At 44.5% G+C, this 18,964-nt stretch overlaps 1 protein-coding gene across 1 annotated transcript in view; it reads right to left on the reverse strand.

The window, feature by feature from the left end:
- The window catches only part of SYNE2 (spectrin repeat containing nuclear envelope protein 2), a 309,068-nt gene that overhangs the window by 236,487 nt on the left and 53,617 nt on the right, over window positions 1-18,964 (reverse strand). Inside the window, exons 4-7 of the mRNA XM_040975466.1 lie at window positions 1,607-1,668; window positions 533-628; window positions 360-437; window positions 179-271 (exon numbers count right to left, since the gene is read on the reverse strand). Coding sequence (XP_040831400.1) covers window positions 179-271; window positions 360-437; window positions 533-628; window positions 1,607-1,668 — 329 coding nt within the window. The remainder of the gene's footprint in view (window positions 1-178; window positions 272-359; window positions 438-532; window positions 629-1,606; window positions 1,669-18,964) is intronic.

Consider the following 18,964-nt stretch of genomic DNA (forward strand, 5'->3'; position numbering starts at 1 on the left):
GCTATGTATGAATTCTCATTTTTTGCACCAAAACAATTTTCTTAATTCCCCTTTCCACTAACATTTTGAAGCGGCTCAGGAATGACACATCAAGTCACACCTGCTGCCTTACACTTAATCCATACACACGGCAGTAATACACACACACACACACACGCTAACATCACCCACTACTCACGTGAAAATGCAATATAATTGTCCAAATGAGGCCAAGAATAATGGATGGGTTTCCATCTACAATATCAGCAACATGAATATTTATGAGCTTGATCTGAAAAACAAATTGCAGGTTAAGAGGGAAAAAGCATGCTCCATGGCATTAGTGCGCCAATGAATCTGCAGGTGAAATTGCTACTCACGGATCGGTTCTTGAGGAATGTCAGGGCATGCTCTATATTGATTCTGCACTGGAAGGTGTTAAGTCCTTTATCTCGAGGCTACAACATTCAAGCGAGTATATATTACTAAGAAACGGGAAACAGCTTTTTAAAAACTCAACAAAACAAACTTTCCTGGTGTTTAAAACTCTTACCAGCTGTTGGCCCGAGAGCACCTCCAGCAGGTCCAGGAGGATGTGGCCCTTTTTAATGTCTGTGAAGAGGTCCGAGACAGCAGAGGGAGGAGTGTGCTGCAGGAGGCCACAAGAGAAAACCATCAGTGTGAGTCTGCAACACAATGTCTTTCACGAGGTCACAGGCATGCTTTAGAAAGGCCCAGAAGCACAGGGGCATCCCTTTGAATTATGAGCGTAATTGAGAACATACAAAATTCCTTCTCAAAACATGATAATAATAATAATTATAACAAATGGTAGTGCCCCTGATTTGTCTCATGCAAATATCCAGGAACATTTCCTGCATGGAGTTCTCACTGACTTTAGAACCTTGGCACGGAAGTGAGGTCACAAACGCTTGCAACAGCCAGTAGTGATCTCCATGGAGCATGGAACCTGCTCCTGGCTTAACCTGTTGCTCCATTTACCCCTTTTCTAGAATCGCACGCAACATGCAGCGGTGGGCAGGTGGGCAACATTACAGGGGACCTGGTTGGGGAGGCCCCCTCGCCCTGTGTCCACTTTACCCTAGGCAGCCAGTGTCAGCGCCAGGTAGGACAGCTGCAGGACTAGCATCTCGGCCCCTGGGCTCACACTGCCAGCGTTCGTATCCCAGCACTGTAACTCGCAAGCTGTGTGATGTGAGTCACACAACTTCTCCCTGTCTTGGCTTCTTTCTCCTCGAAACAGGAATAATACTACCTACCTGGTCATAATCATTTCAATAAAGAGCTTATGGCAGTAGAAAACATTAACACTTGATATCAACAAATCATCACCACTTCACCTGAGGAAAGAGATACTGTACTGAGAGCATTTTTGTGTTCATATCATCTTCTATACTGGATAAAAACTTCATCTGCTTTTTCGTGTGTTAGGTAACAATAAGAAATACTCTGAAACAAGATCAAGGTGGGCTTTCCACACGTTCTTTCAAGACACTGCACAAACTATTACTTGCAGGCCAATGATTTGTTAATGGCCTCCTCGGGGCTAAGACTGAACGAGGAGTGGCAGTGACCGGGGTGACTTCATCTGCTCGTCCTTCCTCACCTTTGCCAACTGCGAGTTTATCCAGCAGGTGAAGGTTTTCTTCTGAGTGTCTTCCTGTTCAGCTGTCAGAGAAAGAACAATGTCAGCTCTTAATGACACACCTCAGGAATCACCGGAACATGCCCAAACTGCCACAAGCTGTCACCTTGTGCTTAGGGACAAGACGTACAAGTTTATGAGGTCCAAAGCACAGTCTCCACTTCAGATCTAGCGCTTGAAAAGCTCGTGATGGAGGGCCCCAGTGTGGTAGTGAAGTGGCTAAAGAACTCGCCTTGCACACACCAGGATCCCATATGGACGCTGGTTCATATCCCCATGACCCCGCTTCCCATCCAGCTCCCTGCTGGTGGCCTGGGAAAGCAGTTGAGGGCAATCCAAGCCTTGGGATCCTGCATCCGCGTGGGAGACCTGGAAGAAGCTCCGGGCTCCAGGCTCCTGGCTTCAGGTGGGAGTCTCACAGTCCCAGTTGCTGTCGTTCTGATCCAGCTACCCACTGGGGCACCAGGGAAGCGGCCCAAATGCTTGGGCCCCTGTCATTCACATGAGGGACTTGTACAGAGTTCTTGGATCCTGACTTCAGCCTGGGCCAGCCCTGGTCATTGTGACAATTTGTGCATTTGGGGAATGAACAAGTAGTGTCTCTCTCTCTCTCTTCCTCCTTCTCTCTGTCATTCTGTATTTCAAACAAATAAATCTAAAAACAAAACAAACAGCTAACTTGTGACCTTAAAGAAACAAACAAATCAGGGCCCAGAACAGCAGCCTAGTGGCTAAAGTACTCGCCTTGTACACACCAGCACCCATATGGGTACCAGTTCATGTTCCAGCAGCTCCACTATCCATCCAGTTCCCTGCTTATGATTTGGCAAAACAGTAGAGTATGACCTAAAGCCTTGGGACCCTACACCCATGTGGGAGACCCAGAGGAAGCTCCTGGCTCCTGGCTTTGGATTAGCTCAGCTCTGGCCATTTCAGCCATTTGGGCAGTGAATCAACAGACAAAAGATCTTTCTGTCACTCTTCTCTGTAAGTCTGACTTTCCAGTAAAAATAAATATATAATTTTTTTTAAAGTTTCATGATAGCTTTAAAAAGGGAGGGTGGGTCTTGAGGGGTAGCACGGTAGCCTAGCAGCTAAAGTACCTGCACAAGCCAGGATCCATATGGATGCCAGTTCATGTCCCGAGTATTTCTCTTCCTGTCCATGGCCATACCACCCTGAATGCGCCCAATCTCATCTGATCTCGGGAGCTAAGCAGGGTCGGACCTGGTTAGTACTTGGATGGGAGACCAAGTATTTCACTTCCTTTCCAGCTCCCTGCTTGTGGTTTAGGAAAGCAGTAGAGGAGAGCCCAAGGCCTTGGGACCCTGCATCCACGTAGGAGGCTAGGAGGAAGCTCCTGGCTCCTGGCTTCAGACTGCCTCAGTTCCTGCTATTGCAGCTACTTGGAGAGTAAACCAGTGGACAGAAGATCTTTCTCTCCATCTCTCCTCCTCTGTATATCTGACTTCCAATAAAAATAAATAAATCTTTAAAAAAAAAAAATTGGAGTTGGCATTTGGCTTACATTAAGACATCAGATTCCTGTTACTAAATCTCCCAAAGCGGTAGAGCTAGGTCTTTCTCATTTTTTTCCTTTAGTATCAACAAACAGAAAGACAATATTTTTTTAGGTGTACTGATGCTCACTAGATGAATTGAAGGCCATTTTTTCTCCATTAAAAAAAAAGTTTTTATGATTTCAAGAAGAAAGTCTCAGAGCCCATGTACCCAGTGTGCTTTAATCAGGATCACACACAGAGCAGAGAGAGCCCGATCCACTCCTGAAAATCAAGCAGATATTCAGAGGAAAACTGGCAGGGCAGCTGCAGTTTGCAATGCCTGCAACCCACGTCCCAGCGGTTGAGATTGGACGCCACCTCTGACACAGCTTCCGGCTTCTACATCAGAGAGGCAACGGATAACGGCCCAATAACTTGGGTTCCTGCCAAGGCAAACCTACTACAAAAAGGCAGGGCCAGTACCCGACAGGTCCCCTCCAAAGCAATGCACACATGAGATCTTCAGAAAGAGACCTGGGAAGGAATCCTCGTGGCTTTTAACTCCTTGGCCAAGCCTAGAGAGCAATCTCTTCATCAGCAAAATCAGAACCTTTGAAAGACAACAGAGGCCCTTCGCTGCAAGCCACGTGCAGTTAAACACCTTTGTGGCAGCGCAACTAAGTGGACTCCATCTCTTGACACACTTGTCCCTGTTGGCCTTCTCTCTGAATAGCTGTATTAATTCACAAGGAACCAGAGTGTTCCCCTAAGGCAGGATAAGGAACCTTTTATTCTTTTCAAAGGCTGACCCACTGGGCAGGGAAAAAAATTCAGTCAGGTGCTCAAAGCAACTTAATACAACTCTTCTCAGAATGGCACACAGAGAAAATAGGTCCTTTTAAATCAGCAGATGTTAGGGATTGAAAAAGAGGAGAGAAAAAAAAAAGAGAATAATGCAATCTCTTACAATGAGAATTTCCCTTCACATGCTAAGAAAGAAGAATGAGAAATTATTCTGTTTTCTAAAGCACATAAAGAGATAAAATACAAGGCAATATATTCAACGACTTTTATTCTGGCCCAAAGGAGTATCTTTGGTTATTGTTCTTGACAAATATTTGACTGGATCACCTTGGCGTAAAGCGACTTCCTCCCTGAGTTTGCTCTTATTCAATTCGTCTTTTGTTAGTTGACAGTTCAAATCCTTACTAGAAGGGAGCTAAACTCAAAACAAATTGAGTTAAGCTCAAATAAGGGGTGTGGACTTTGAAGTTCATTTTACGGCTCATTATCAAATTATCTTGCCACCAGGTCTTGGCAAGGCCAAGTTTCACAGAAGTTCACGTAAAATGCTGACTGCAGGAGTCGTCCCCAGCAGTTGAAGAGTTCAGCAGCTACAGTCACCGCAGGCTAAGCATCCTTAGCTCAGGTTTGCAGAGTCATGCAGGATGAACATGTGGCTTCTCCAAGAACATTTGCTCCCGCCTGGCATCACTGCGGGAGTTTTGCGACCTCTCCTCGCCTAGGAATCTCTCTTCTTCCCGTTCCCTTTCAGGATTACTGACGACAGATGCACTGCCTGTGACCCCAGATTCAGTCCCTGGATCTTCCAGTGCTCTCACCAAAATCTTATGATTATCCCTTAACTCTTTAGTAAACACATTATGAACTTCTAGCCTAACACATTCCAGGCTCCAATCTATTCTAGCTTGACTCCTTGTGACTTCCAAGATTTCAAGTCTGGACAAAACAGAATACTCTCACTTGCTTGTGGTTTCAATAGCTATGTTCTCCCTACAGTAGCAGCCAACCTTCACTGCTTGCCACTGCGTTCACAGACACCCCAGGTCCTAGCTCGAGGACTTGTACATGGTGGCATTCAGTCCACATTTATAAGAACAAAACATAACCCTGTCCAAAGTCTCCATTCCTAAACTGAAACAGAAATCACCTGTCTGGTTCTGGCCTCTATCCATATTTGGTTGGATCCTCTCTTGCTACAAGTTGAGCAGCTCTTATCTGAAAATCTGAAACCCAAAAGGTTCCAAAAGCCAAAATTTTGCAGTACTCACATGCCAAACAAGTGGAAAATCCCATTCTAGGAAATGAATTTTATGCCTGAAATTACTAAAAATACTAAAAGTTGGGGCCAATGCTGTGACATAGCAGGTTAAGTCAGGGCCTACAATGCCAGCACCCCATGCGGGCACCAGTCCAAGTCCCAGCTCATTTACTTCTGATCCAGCACTCTGCTAACGCAGTAGAGACTCTGCTAGGAAAGCAATGGACACAGGCCCAAATGCTTGGGCCCTTGGACCCATGTGGTGGACCCAGAAGAAGCTCCTGGCCCCAGCCCCTGACCACAGCCCCAACTAGGACCACTGCCTTCATTTGGGGAACAGACCAGCAGATGGAAGATTTCTCTCTGTGTGTTTCTCCCTCTCTCTCTCTTTCTCTCTGTTAATTCAGCCTTCTGAATAAAATAAAATAAATAAATCTTTCATAAATACTAAAACTAAGGGGCAGGTTAACTTGCTCCTTGTGGCCCTCACATCCCATAAAAGGATATAGATTAGACAGAATTCTCCCTATTCGGCTCCCCCCCTTTTTCCTACTCTGCCTCCGATCCAGCTTCCTGCTGATGTATCCAGAAGGCAACAGAAGATGGCCCAAGTGCTCGGGGCCCTATCACCCACACGGGAGACCCAGATGGAGTTCCAGGCCCCTGGCTTCAGCATGGCCCAGACCTGAACCAGCAATGGAAGACCCTCCCCCTGCCTTCCCTTCCTCCCTTCCTATTCCAGTCCTCATCATTCTGCCATCCAAGTAGATGAAAAATAAAAAATAAATATTGCTTTAAAAACACTGAAAATAAAATCACCCTCTGCTTCTATGTAAGGTTTACCAGGAGTCTGAAAAAAAATTTTTGGAAAATGCACATGATGAAAAAATGTGGACTGTCTGACATTGTCTGTACCAACAATGTCGGGGTACACTTAAATAAGAGACTGATTGAATTATGATTCCTTACGAAGGACTACACTATTGTAACAAAATGGGAAAAATCTGATGGGGGATGGGCGTTTGGGGGGAATCCCAGCCTATACAAAAATGTACCACATAATTCAAAATTCAAAATTAAAATATTAAATAAAAAATGCGGATAGTTTTACATCAAAATGAACACACTCACTAACTCCATTTTCCATGAATTTTAAAGTCAGTTCACAAATGAAACATAGTTGAATTTTGTATGTAGATGCTAGTCCTAACCCTGTGATATCTCATTATGCAAATATCACAAATATTTATGCAAATATTTGAACAGATGTAAATATTCCAAAATCCAAAAAATAGCTGAAAATCTGAAACACATCAGATGAGGCATAGGATCTGCATTTTGTTATTATAAGATTCATAAAATGGTTGCTGGTATAAAATACTAAAAGTTAACGTTGGCATGAGCATTCATTTTGCCCTTGGGGATACTACTAACAGTTCCCATGTGCCCCTCTTGAAGGCACACAAACAGTAGAACTCCTATGAAACAAGGATTTGTCTTTGTCGGTCACTGGGTTCAAGCTCCAAGCGCTGGGGTCCTGTCACCGAAGGGGGGAAGCTAGATAAAGCTCTTGTCTCAGCCCTGGTTATTATGGGCCTCTGGGGAGTGAACCAGCCAGTGGAAGATATCTTTGACACACTCTCTCTCTCATTCTGACTTTAAATCATTTTAAATCATAGCCAAATGAATGCAAGTACGTATACCTAAATGAATATCTGAAGGGACTTTATAAAAGGTCACGGATATGCAATAAAAACAATGATTTAGGGACAAAAATACTATTAACCTATGCATAGCTTTTTCATAATAGGTATTTTCCATGAACATTCAGAAGATCTTTTATACAAGACATAGCTTCATTTTTTTTAAGATGACAATAGAAACGGCAGAGATTTAGTTATATTAAACTCAATAAGTATCCATTACATTGTAGGACATTTTTTTAAAAGCTGATCATATCCTTCAATACATAAACACTAGAGTGCATGTTTAGCCTGGCAATTCAGACAGCCATGTCCCACATGAAAGAATCTGGGATCTGTTCCAATTCCTGAGTCCAACTTTCTGCCAGTGCCAACCTTGGGAGGTAGCAGGTGATGGCTGAAGCACATGAAACCCCATCACCTACACGGGAGACCAGATGGAATCCCTGGCGCCTGGTTTTGGCTTGGCCCAACCTTGTTGGCATTTCATGAACGAATTAGCAAGCAGAACACAACTCTCTTGCACATGCTCTCTCTCTCTCTCTCTCTCTCTCTCTCTCTCTCTTTGCTGTTCAAATAAGTAAGCACTTTTTTTTTTTCAATTTGTGAGAAATGGCATTAAAAGATAAGTTTATTTTGTTACTTAAAAAAAACTTCTGAGGGGGCCCGGAGTGATGGCGTAATGGTTAAGGTCCTTGCCTTGCACGTGCCGAGATCCCATATGGGCGCCGGCTCTAATCCCGGCAGCTCCACTTCCCATCCAGCTCCCTGCCTGTGGCCTGGGAAAGCAGTCGAGGACGGCCCAAAGCCTTGGGACCCTGCACCCGTGTGGGAGACCCGAAAGAGCTCCTGGCTTCCGTTCAGCATAGCATCGGCTGTTGAACTCACTTGTAGAGTGAATCATCAGACAGAAGATATTCCTCTCTGTCTCTCCTCCTCTCTGTATATCTGACTTTCCAATAAATAAATAAATCTTAAAAATAAATAAATAAATACATAAATCTTAAAAAAAAAAAAAAAAAAAAAAACTTCTGAGGAGCAGGTATAATGACACTGTGAGTTAATCCACCACTTGGAGTGTCAGTTCCGGTCCTGGCTGCCCTGTGTTGCTGACAGTGTCTTACCAAAGCACCTGGGAGGCAGAAGTTGACGGCCTATGTACTTGGGTTCCTGCCAATGTCATGGGAGGACTAGATGGAGTTCAAGGCTTATGGTTTTGACCTTGCCCAGACCTGGCTGCCGTGGGCATCTAGGGAGTAAGCCAGCAAGTGGAAAATCTGCCTCTCTCCCCTTCTCTGTCAAGTTCTCAATATATTAATTTAATCCTTGCAGGTTCTTCATGCTAAGAATTTTTCACGAACTTTTTGAAGACCCTCCCCTCACATACATTTTTAATTATGCCAAAGACACGGGCTAATAAGACCTAACCGTCATCCTCTCAAACCAGATTCCTAACTCACTGTCGGCCAAAACAGGCACAGTCATGAGGAGAATTAAATTTGGACAATAGCACAACACACTGTAGCCATGTGTCCGAACAGGCATCCCACAGAATCTTTAATTAAGTCCTATCCAACACAAAGGAGACTAAAAATACAAGGACACTTCTACTGTTTCTCATGGAGATGACAAAAAAAAAAAAAACCAGAAATAAAAAAACCAATTAAGGAAATAAAAACACATAACCACACAGAATCAAAACAAGCCTGAAGTATTTGAAGCATAAACAGGAAGTAGCTTACTACTTAACTACAAAAGGAGAGACTATTAACCCACAGAGTGAGACCAGAAAACTTTTTTATTTAAAACTATTTTTCTTTTTTTTCTTTTTATTAATTACATTGCATTATGTGACACAGTTTCATAGGCTCTGGGATTCCCCCAACCCTTCCCCGTACCCTCCCTCCATGGTGGATTCCTCCACTGAGACCAGAAAACTTACAACCCATTTTTGTGTCACCAGCCAAAAGCAAACAAATAAGAAACGGAAACACATGGGACCAAGACTGAGATTCTGCCTGTTGAACTAGCAGAGTAAGTCTAGAAGGTGAATCCTGGAGTGCATTACACAACTGACCCTGAACCTCAACATCCTTTGACTTCACGCCTTTCCTGCCTGGAGGAAATCTAAGTTGTCACTAGGGGAAAACAGCGCCCGCCTGCCAGACTCAGCATTTCCAGACTGAAATCACACTCCACTTCCCCACCTCTCCCTGAACCAGCCCTGGCACCTGGCTCCCCTCTCATGGATTCTACACCAGCATCCTTAGCATCTCGCCTCTTCCAGGACCCTCAGGTGCAGCCAACCACCAGGTCCACTGGGAGCAGCTCAAGTCACCCACTTCCTTCTCTGTTTCCTGGCTCCCAGCCAGCCCCTCTAAACCATCCACCAGCAGTTCAGGCCCAGGAAGTCCTTCCCTCTCAGCCACCCACATCTGCCCTGCAGTCCTCCAACTGTTCTTCACTCCACCCAGGGAAATAAAAACTGGTTCCAGTATGGGTGATTCTTGAAAACACCCTGCTTAGTACAAGAATCCATGAAGTGAAAAGATAAATGCATTTTAAGGTCAAAGAGAAGTACACTCACACAAAAGATCATGTAAAAGTTTCTGGAAAAAGTTGATTATAAAAATGTTCATGAACATGCCTCTGTGAAACCATCTTATGCATGGGATACCAATAACTGTTTTAGGGGCTGGCGGTGAAGGCACCAGGGCTTCCCCAAGGCAGAGACTTGAACGCTCTGTTGGAAAAACACATGACACACAATTGATGGTTTCCACTTTGGGCAACTTCATGTTGCCGCATGAGTGGACTACACCCTTGCACAAACACCTGAGATCTTTATACTAAGCCTTGGTCTCCAACCTCACTGGTACACAGCGCCTGGCTCTGTAAGTAAGCAGATGTTGTGGGTTTTTTTTGGAGGGGGGAGGGTTGAAAGATTTATTCTTAATTGGAAAGGCAGATTTACAGAGAGAAAGAGATAACATGAGAAAGATCTTCTGTCCACTGGTTCACTGCCCATGTGAATGAATCTCTTTCTGCACTCACGTGGGAGACCAGCAGGAAATTTCTGGCTCCTGGCTCAGCTCCAGCCGTTGTGGCCACTTGAGGAGTCAATCAGCAGATGGAGGATCTTCCTCTCTGTCTCTCCTCCTCTCTGTATATCTGACTTTGCAATAAAAATAAAAAATCATGTAACACTGATTTTTCCTTCTTTACTCTTTACTATCTCTTACCTACCACAAAAAATTATAAACGGTCTTCTGAAAACCAAGGCCTTGATCCTGAACACATCCTACCAGGGCAGTGATCCCAGCCCCTCTGACTTCTGAGTGCAGAAGCAGCACAGTGCATGGCACATCGCATTGCGCAGAGCCACGCCGCGATCACGAGTCTGCCATTCATACACCGTGGAATGCCAGCAAGTGGCTCCGTGCGGAATGCTGAGATCCACCCCCAGAGATGCCAGTTCCCTAGCTCACACACATTTCCCGTTGAGAAGCATCTGTACAGAAGGACTGGACTGATTTACCAACGGGACAACAGAAAGGGGAAAGAAAGGCCTGGCACAAAGAGATGAGAGAAAGAACACTGAGGCAATAATAGGATGCGTTTCAATATAAATGTGTTATGCCGCTGGGCTGTCCTAAAACACGCTGCAGGGCTCGGAGGGCTTGCTGGAGTGGGTCATATTCGGAAGTGGTGGGAAGGGTAAGGAAACCCGTGTGCCTTTCACTAAAGCCACCAAGGAGGGGTCAGGAAGGCATTTATAAAGGAGAAGAGGGTACTATCGTCAGAAGATGAAGGGATTTCATTCACTCACCCAATAAAACATTGATTGAAAGCCTACCATAGCTCAGCCAATGCGCTATGGATCTCAAACCCAGATGTGTCCAATTAAAAAATCCACGTTGTTAGTGATTCTTCAAAATCACCGAGATGGTAGTGTCAGAGCCAGTCTGGGCGCCAGCACACCTTCCCCCTCCTCTTCAGATCTGAACTTTCTGCAGGTGTTGCCTACAGTCTTCACCTCCCTTCCCTACCGCTCACCACTCAAATCACTCCAAGTTTGATCACTTCAATCATTCTACTTAATTCTCAGCTATGGCACCCACAAGAACTCCACGTCTGAGTTCAATGGCTACTGCTCCATGCTAACCAACGCTGTTTCCTGCCCTCTGCTGCTTGGAACTCTTCTGTGGACTCCATTCATGTGGCTCCCTTCCTGTCTTTCCGAACATCCCTTCTCAGGCTCTCCAAGGGCCTCACTTTGCTGATGCTTGTTCTGTTCTGCCTAGACCATGCTTATCTTATTCTAGATATTTTCTTAATAGAAAAACTCATTTCCTTTTAAAGGCAAAGAAATGAAGAGAAACAGACACGCAGGGAGAAAGATCTCCCATCTGCTTGCTCACCCCCTAAACTCATGCAACAGCTAGACCTGGACCAGAGCAAAGGCAGGAGCCAAGAACTCCATCCAAGCCTCCCCCATGGGTGGCAGGGACCCAAGCAGCTGAGTCATCATTGCTGCCTCCAAGAGTATACATTAGCTAGAAGCTGGAATCAGAAAGGGAGCTTGGACTAGAACCTAGAACTAAGGGATGTGGGAGCCCCGAGCAAATATCTTAACCACTGTGCCAAGCACCTTCCATTATTTAGACAGTATGGATGCCCAATTCTTTACATTCAGCTTAGATGTCCCTCCCGTGAGCTTACGTCTGTATATCCCATTGTTGTCTGGGCATCTCCACTTGGTTACTGCAAACACACCTCAGGCTCAACATGTACAGAGCTGAGTCATCAAACCTACCCAAATCCCTCGCCATTGGTTTGTTCTCCCAGACTATTGTTTTTTTAATCAATGGTTCCATCATCCACTCATCTGTCTGAGAATAAACCTGAGTCATCTGTACCATTAGATATATCTTGGCTACCCATTCCACTCCGTCTCCATTGTTACCACTACATCAGGATAACATTATCTCTGAGCTCAACCTTAGCAGACTCAAGCAAGTCTCTATCTCTGAACTCATTCCCAAGAAGACTATACCCTTCACCACAACTTTTATTGGAGATGTTACCCTAAAACAGTGCTGGAACCCCCAAAGCACAGTGAATGGAAACAAAACCAGACAAAAAGTATCTGAGCAAACTAAAGAACTCCTGCACAGCACAGCGCAGAAAACAGAAGGAAGAGACAAGGGAGAAAACGTGCCAGTTCAGCATCTCACAAAGCAAGCCTCCCAACCACAGTAATAATGTACCTTAAAATGGGCAGAAGTGCAGAGCCTTGCACGGGGGGCAGCAATTATGACATCACTTCCGACACTCGCATTCCATATCGACTGGGTTCAAATCAAAACTCCAGTTCCTAATTCTGGCTTTTTGCTAGGGACAGTGTGTGTGTGTGTGTGTGTGTGTGTGTGTGTGTGTGTGTGTGTACATAAACGTGAAGTTAACTTCAATTTGAAAGTTCAGTCATTTATTTACTAATTTCTTTGAAAAGTACAAAGACCCAGAGAGAGACAGACGGATCTCTTGGTTTATTCCCCAGATGCTCACAACAGCTGGGGCTGAGCCAGGCTGCAACCAAGAGCCAGGAAGTCTGGGGCTGCCCACCCAGGTGGCAGGGACCAAGGCACTTTAGCATCATTCACTGTCTCTCAGGGGACCGTAGCAAGAAGCTGCACTGGGATTGAAAGCATCCAAGTGGCAGCTTAGCCCACAGCACCAAAAAAATCAGTCTCTAAAAATACACCGTTCCAAAGTTCAAAACGAGCAGTAGATCTAAATAGACACTTCTCAAAGGAAGCCAAACAAAACTAATCACCAGGGAGAAGCAAATCAAATCCACCATGAGACAGATCTCACGCCAGTTAAACCAGCATTAGTTGTTTTTTTTTTTTTTAAGTAAATGCTAGGAAAGAAATGGAACCAACCCATGAACAAAGTTAGCAGAAGTGTGAAACTAGTGCAGCCACTGTGGGGAAAAGTATGGAGTTCAAGAACATTACAGATTTTTTTTTTTTTAGAGTTACTACATGAACAAGCACTCCTACTACTGAACACTGGAAATGAAATCTCTCGAGATAGCTGCACTTGCACGCTCACTGCAGCTCCATTCACAACAGCCAGGAAGTGGAAACAGCCTGGCTCTCCACAGTTACAGGCAATGTGGTTCATCTGCAGAGTGGAATACCACTCTGCCATAAAGTGTGATGCCATCTTGTCATTTGCAGGAACGCGGAGGTTTGGAGATCACTAGATGAAGTAATTACACACATAGGATTTCATCCATATGTGGAGTCTTTAAAAATGTGATTTTGTAGAAGTTAAAAATGTCATGGAGGTTACAGGAGGCTGCTGCAGTGAGAAGCTGGAGGGGAGGGGACATTTAGCATGGTGGCTCAGACATTCACGTGCTATAGCAGAATACCTGCTCTGGCTCCGGCTCCTGACTCCAGCTTCCTGTTAATGCAGACCCCGGGAGGCAGCTGTCACCCCATGCAAGACCTGGTTCTCAACGTCAGCACAGCCCAGTCCTTGACATTACAGGTGCCGGGACGGTGAACTCATGTGAATTCCACCTGCCTACTGTCTTCCACTTGTCAAGTAAATAAACACATTTTCCAGAGAAACTTATAAGATTTCATTTTATAGTAGTGTGACTATAGATAACGTACTACATATTTCTCTACTTTAAAAAAAAAAATACCAAAAGATGGTGAAATGTTTTCACCATAAAGAAATATGGAATGGTTAAGAGGTGCACAGATTCACCGTGGTTGCTAGTACATAATATATACAAGTATCAAAGCATCACATAGTATCCCATAAATACGCATAGCTTCCATGTGCACATTAAAAACTTTTTAATAAGATAAAATAGTGCTTGACACAAGGCAGTCTCAGGAAACATTTGTTACATGAATGAATCAATGAACTGATTACCTATATTCATGAAAAGGGTAATTAGGTCATCAATTGACAAGTGTGAATTCTCCCGTGGTCCTTTAACATTTTGCTTCCAAGATGCCAACATCTACCAGGAAGTTCTGCCAATAAGACACTCAGATTGTGGCACACGCACACAGTTTGCGCTTTTTAAACTTCTCCTCAGCTGAAGAAAGAGCTAACAGTTTCGATGCTTGAGAAAGATCTCAAATGTTTCTCAAACCTGAGAAGGACTCTCTGAGTTCTACACTTGAGCCAGGTACATTTTACTGTATAACTTGACACTACCAATGCACTTCGCAGAAAATAATCGCAGAAACGGTGGGAAAAAACAACCCATGACCAGTGAGGGTTGCTCCATCCTGCAAGTGAGCAGCAGGAGGCAAGGGCACACGGCCACTCCTTCGGCCACGTCCTCCTGCACCTTTCATTTTTTTTACATTCTTTTTTTTTTTAATTGGAAACTCAGATACAGAGAGGAGAAGAGCCAGAGAGGAAGATCTTCCATTCCACTGGTTCACTCCCCAAGTGGCCACATGGCTGGAGCAGATTTGATCCGAAGCCAGGAACCCAGAGCCTCTTCCGGGTCTCCCAGGCAGGTACAGGGTCCCAAGGCTTTAGGCCGCCCTCGACTGCTTTCCCAGGCCACAAGCAGGGAGCTGGATGGAAAGCAGAGCTGCTGGAACACGAACTAGCACCCATATGGGATCCTGTTGAATGCAAGGTGAGGACTTTAGCTGCTAGGCTACTGTGCCGGGCCCCCTCCCATGTTTTCTTAAAGATTTTCTTTTTCTCTCTTTCTTTCTCTCTTTCTTTCTTTCTTTTTTTCTTTCTTTCTTTCTTTCTTTCTATCTATCTATCTATCTTTCTTTCTCGCTCTCGCTCTCCTTCCTTCCTTCCTTTCTTCCTTCCTTCCTTCCTTCCTTCCTTTATTGGAAAGTATACAGAGAGGAGAGACAGAGAGGAAGATCTTCCGTCCAATGATTCACTCTACAAGTGGTCACAATGGAAGGAGCTGAGCCAATCCAAAGCCAGGAGCCAGGAGCTTCCTAGGGTCTCCCACGCAGGTGCAGGGTTCCAAAGCTTTGGGCCATCCTCAACTGTTTTCCCAGGCCACAAGCAGGGAGTTGGATGGGAAGCAGAGCCACCAGGATTAGAACCTGAGCCCACATGGGATCCCGGCATGTGCAATGCAAGGCCTTTAGCCGCTAGGCTGCGGCACCAGGCCCACCTCCCATACTTTAACGCACATCTCTGCACTGACCCTGAATGACTAGGAGAGGTTATTCACCCAGAATGATGTCTTTTCCCAAAGATGCACACATTTAGAGCTTCAAACATTGCATCTCTCTGACCACACATATCCTTTTATCCTGCATGTTGAAGTGATTCTAAAAATACCCACTTCAGTTAAAATACTTAAATTTCATTTGCCATATACCCTGAGAACAATTAAAGCAGTTACCTTTTACCAAATTTCCTTGATGGTTTGGAAAAACAGAGTCATTCAGAAAACTGGTATCATTTACATTGAACTCCGACGAGGGAAGGTAATATCTTGAAGAGACATTTGAAATGACCTGTGACTTTTAGAGCTTTAACTCAACAACAAGCCCACCAAATGGTAATGAATTCATGTGCTACACTAACTTATTAATTCCCCGTTTTCAAAGTGACATTAATTCAAGTTGACTTTTTCTCTTAACATACCACTTCAAGCTCTGAATAATTATACTCCTGCAGGCACACAAACACTCAGGAAATCTTCTATCTCGGGAGGCTAATTAAGAAGGATTTTTACTTCTATAAAGAATGAATGAGATCTTTGTTAACCCACTTTAACAGGACTCTCGGTGACCCTGGATTTATCTTGCCCTAGTTTTCAAAATGTAACTGACCCAGAATAAAGTAACCTTATCTCCAATTCCTGGCAAAAAAACAGAACCAAAGTTCCCAGAAACCAAAACTGTGTGTGGATCCAAAATGGGAAAGCGTGTATTGCTTTTGCTGAGAAATACCACACACTGCAGACATCAGAAGGGATCTCATTGCACTTTTTGTGCAACTGGAATCATTTCAAGATTATACATTTTACAATTTCAAGGCAAGCAAACTTCCAAGAGAATCACAGCAGAGGGCTTCAACTACTGTGATTATCAGGAACTTTCTCGAAGTGTCTGTCTTGTTATGATAACACTGGAAGCCAATGAAAGACATAACGTGATTATTTCCCCCTGGATACAATAACTTTCCATGCAGCCAAAACTGACCCCCAGAGATGACTGGCTTTTATTTATACAAATCAGGAGGTTTGAACCAGCTAGCAGAAGCAGAAGCACTACCTGCAAATTCACGTCTTTTTTTCTTATTCTTCATTCATTGTTTATCTCAGAATCCCACCCTGTAGACTTCTCTGCAAAAAAAGGAAGACATTCCACCTAGAAGACTTTTATAAATGCACTCCAAAATGCAATCAGCAGGTAACTTAATATGGTGCATTAAAAAAATCCATGCACTTTCTTCCTAATACGCATCTTGTTGAAGACCCCTTGGGTGCATGGGTTTCAAAATTGTCTGCACCAAACTAAACTTGCTTTTTCATTCCATTTCCCATGATCTTTATCAAGAACTCTTGTATTAATCCTACTCCTCTTTCTCAGACTTCACAGCCACTAGGCAAAACAGACTTTCTCCTGGAAACCTGACACTTAATAAAGCTGTGTATCAGGGACACGGCTCACCACCTCATGTGTCCGGAAAAGGCACGTTTCCAACCTACTTGACAATGGTCATGACCTCTGGACATTTTCTCTGGCTCAGGGTGCTTTGCAGACCTTTGATTTTTATGCTGGGAAGGCCACTCGGTGACTCATTACACAACTGTTTGTTGAAAGCCTACAATATTTCATTGCAAATTTCATTGGCAATAAGCACACAGGCACATCCCACACACAGGATGTGCTCGGACGGATGAACAGAAGCAGGTCATACCCAAAGAGAAGGAGGAAAAAAAAATCTCCAGGGGACACAATACTTATACAAGCTTAGTGAAAACACAAGAAACTTCAGGAAAATTCTAACCAAACTCATTTTTCATGTTGAGAGAAATACGAAGGCACTATGGGATGACAGATTTAAAGGTAGGCCTAAGAACACTGAAACCCACGCAGCGTTCTTTCATCATACACATTTTCCATGCGGTTTCTATAGACCCCTCCATGATTTACTGTGCAAATAATCTGCTACATAGATTCCACTTTTACTCTTCACCGCTGTAGTGTGGAAACATGAGAAGTTATTCCAGACAAGGCTTCCAGTCACGTTTTGATTTAGTTTGCATGATGAAGTCCAAAAAGAAGAGCGTGACCATGACATGAAGCACGTCAAGCTGTTTCATGAGAATGACTGCCTCTAGACATAGCAGGTGCTCGGCATAGTGGTAGAGCGTTCAGAGTTGAGTTCCATCTCAAATTCCAAGTCTAGCAGCCTGTGAGCAGGTACCCTGCGAGGCAGCAGGTGACGTGGGACAAGTACTTGGGTCCATGTCAACCACATGGGAGACCCAGTTGGAATTCCAACCTCCTAGTTTTGGTCTGGCCTAGCCTCAGCTACTGTTGACTGTTGTGACACTTCAGATTAAGAGGGGTGGGGGGAACAGATGGGAACCGTCTCTCTCTCTTTCTCAACTAAGTTAGCTTACAGCCATTTTTCAGGAACAGAAACACACAGATAACTCCATACTTCTCACTGCCTTCATTCTACTCCTCTTTGTGCCGACCACTGCTCAGCACACTGCATGAGGCTCACACTCGACCCCTACCAAGTGACCAAATAAAGCCAACTTCACATCTCCTTGTAATCCAACATCCTAAAAGTGGACTACCTTTTTCCTGAAAGCAATGTCTTTATTTTGACTTGGCAGAGAGCAGCGCTAACTTCTTCTTGTGTCCACCTTGACATTGTGAATACATACAAAGTGTAGAACAATCGACCGTAGCTAATCAACAAACGGATTACCTCACATAGCAAACATTTTTATGAGAACTGCATACAACAGCCACACTCCTTACCTTTTGAATTCAGGAATACAGTAAGTAGTCAACTAGAGCAGCCCTGGTGTACAATGGGTCTCTTGAAATGTATTCCTCCTCTCTCACTGTAATGATGTATCCTAAAAACAATGTGTAGGCTTTAAGCTTTTCTTTCAGCTGGGTACTCAGTCAATAATGAATATGTGAAATGCAGCAATAACCTAACTACACAGACTTCAATTGCACTGCTGAGCTCCACCATGTAACTGGCTACCCAGGAGACACAGAGGGCTCTTCAATCTTCTAAAATGTCATCTAGCTGATGGCAGCATTAAATAAATCAGATGAGCGTTGTATGAAATGATACAGTAACCGAGGCAGGCTGTGGTTCTGCACAGGGGCCTGCATACAGATGGCTCCCTGCTCACCAGCATGAAGGAACCCCTCCTGCAGTGGCAAAGGTAACCGAACACTCATGGCATCCCTTAGCTCCGGTCTAAGCAGTGATAATATTCTGTGTCCAGATGCTCTCTGCCAAAGCACCAGCCCACTTCATTTTTGAAAGCAAAATAATTTACTTCTGAGATGGGTGTTTGGCATATGGATAAGATACCAGTTGGAAAGGAAACATCCCACACTGCAATACCTGGATTTGACTCTCAACTACAGCTTCCCACTAAGGCCGAACCCTGGAGGGATGCTGTGCAATGACAGCTCCAGTAATTGGGTTCCTGCCACCCACGTGGGTGACCTGGATCGCCCCTGGCTCCTGGCTTCATTCATCAACCACCCAACCCACCCAGCTGCTGCTGTCATCTGGGGAGCGAACAAGTAGATGGGGGTTCACTCTCTGTCTCTCAAATAAATAAATTAATTAAAATAAAAGTTTTCAGGCCCATCACCATGGCCTAGTGGCTAAAGTCCTCGCCTTGAACACACCGGGATCCCATATGGGCACCAGTTCTAATCCGGGCAGCTCCACTTCCCATCTAGCTCCCTGCTTGTGGCCTGGGAAAGCAATCAAGGAAGGCCCAAAGCCTTGGAAACCTGCATCTGCGTGG

This window comes from Ochotona curzoniae, unplaced genomic scaffold (assembly GCF_017591425.1).
Source record: "Ochotona curzoniae isolate NIBS_2020 unplaced genomic scaffold, NIBS_Ocur_1.0 contig_2688, whole genome shotgun sequence".
Taxonomy (NCBI): domain Eukaryota; kingdom Metazoa; phylum Chordata; class Mammalia; order Lagomorpha; family Ochotonidae; genus Ochotona; species Ochotona curzoniae.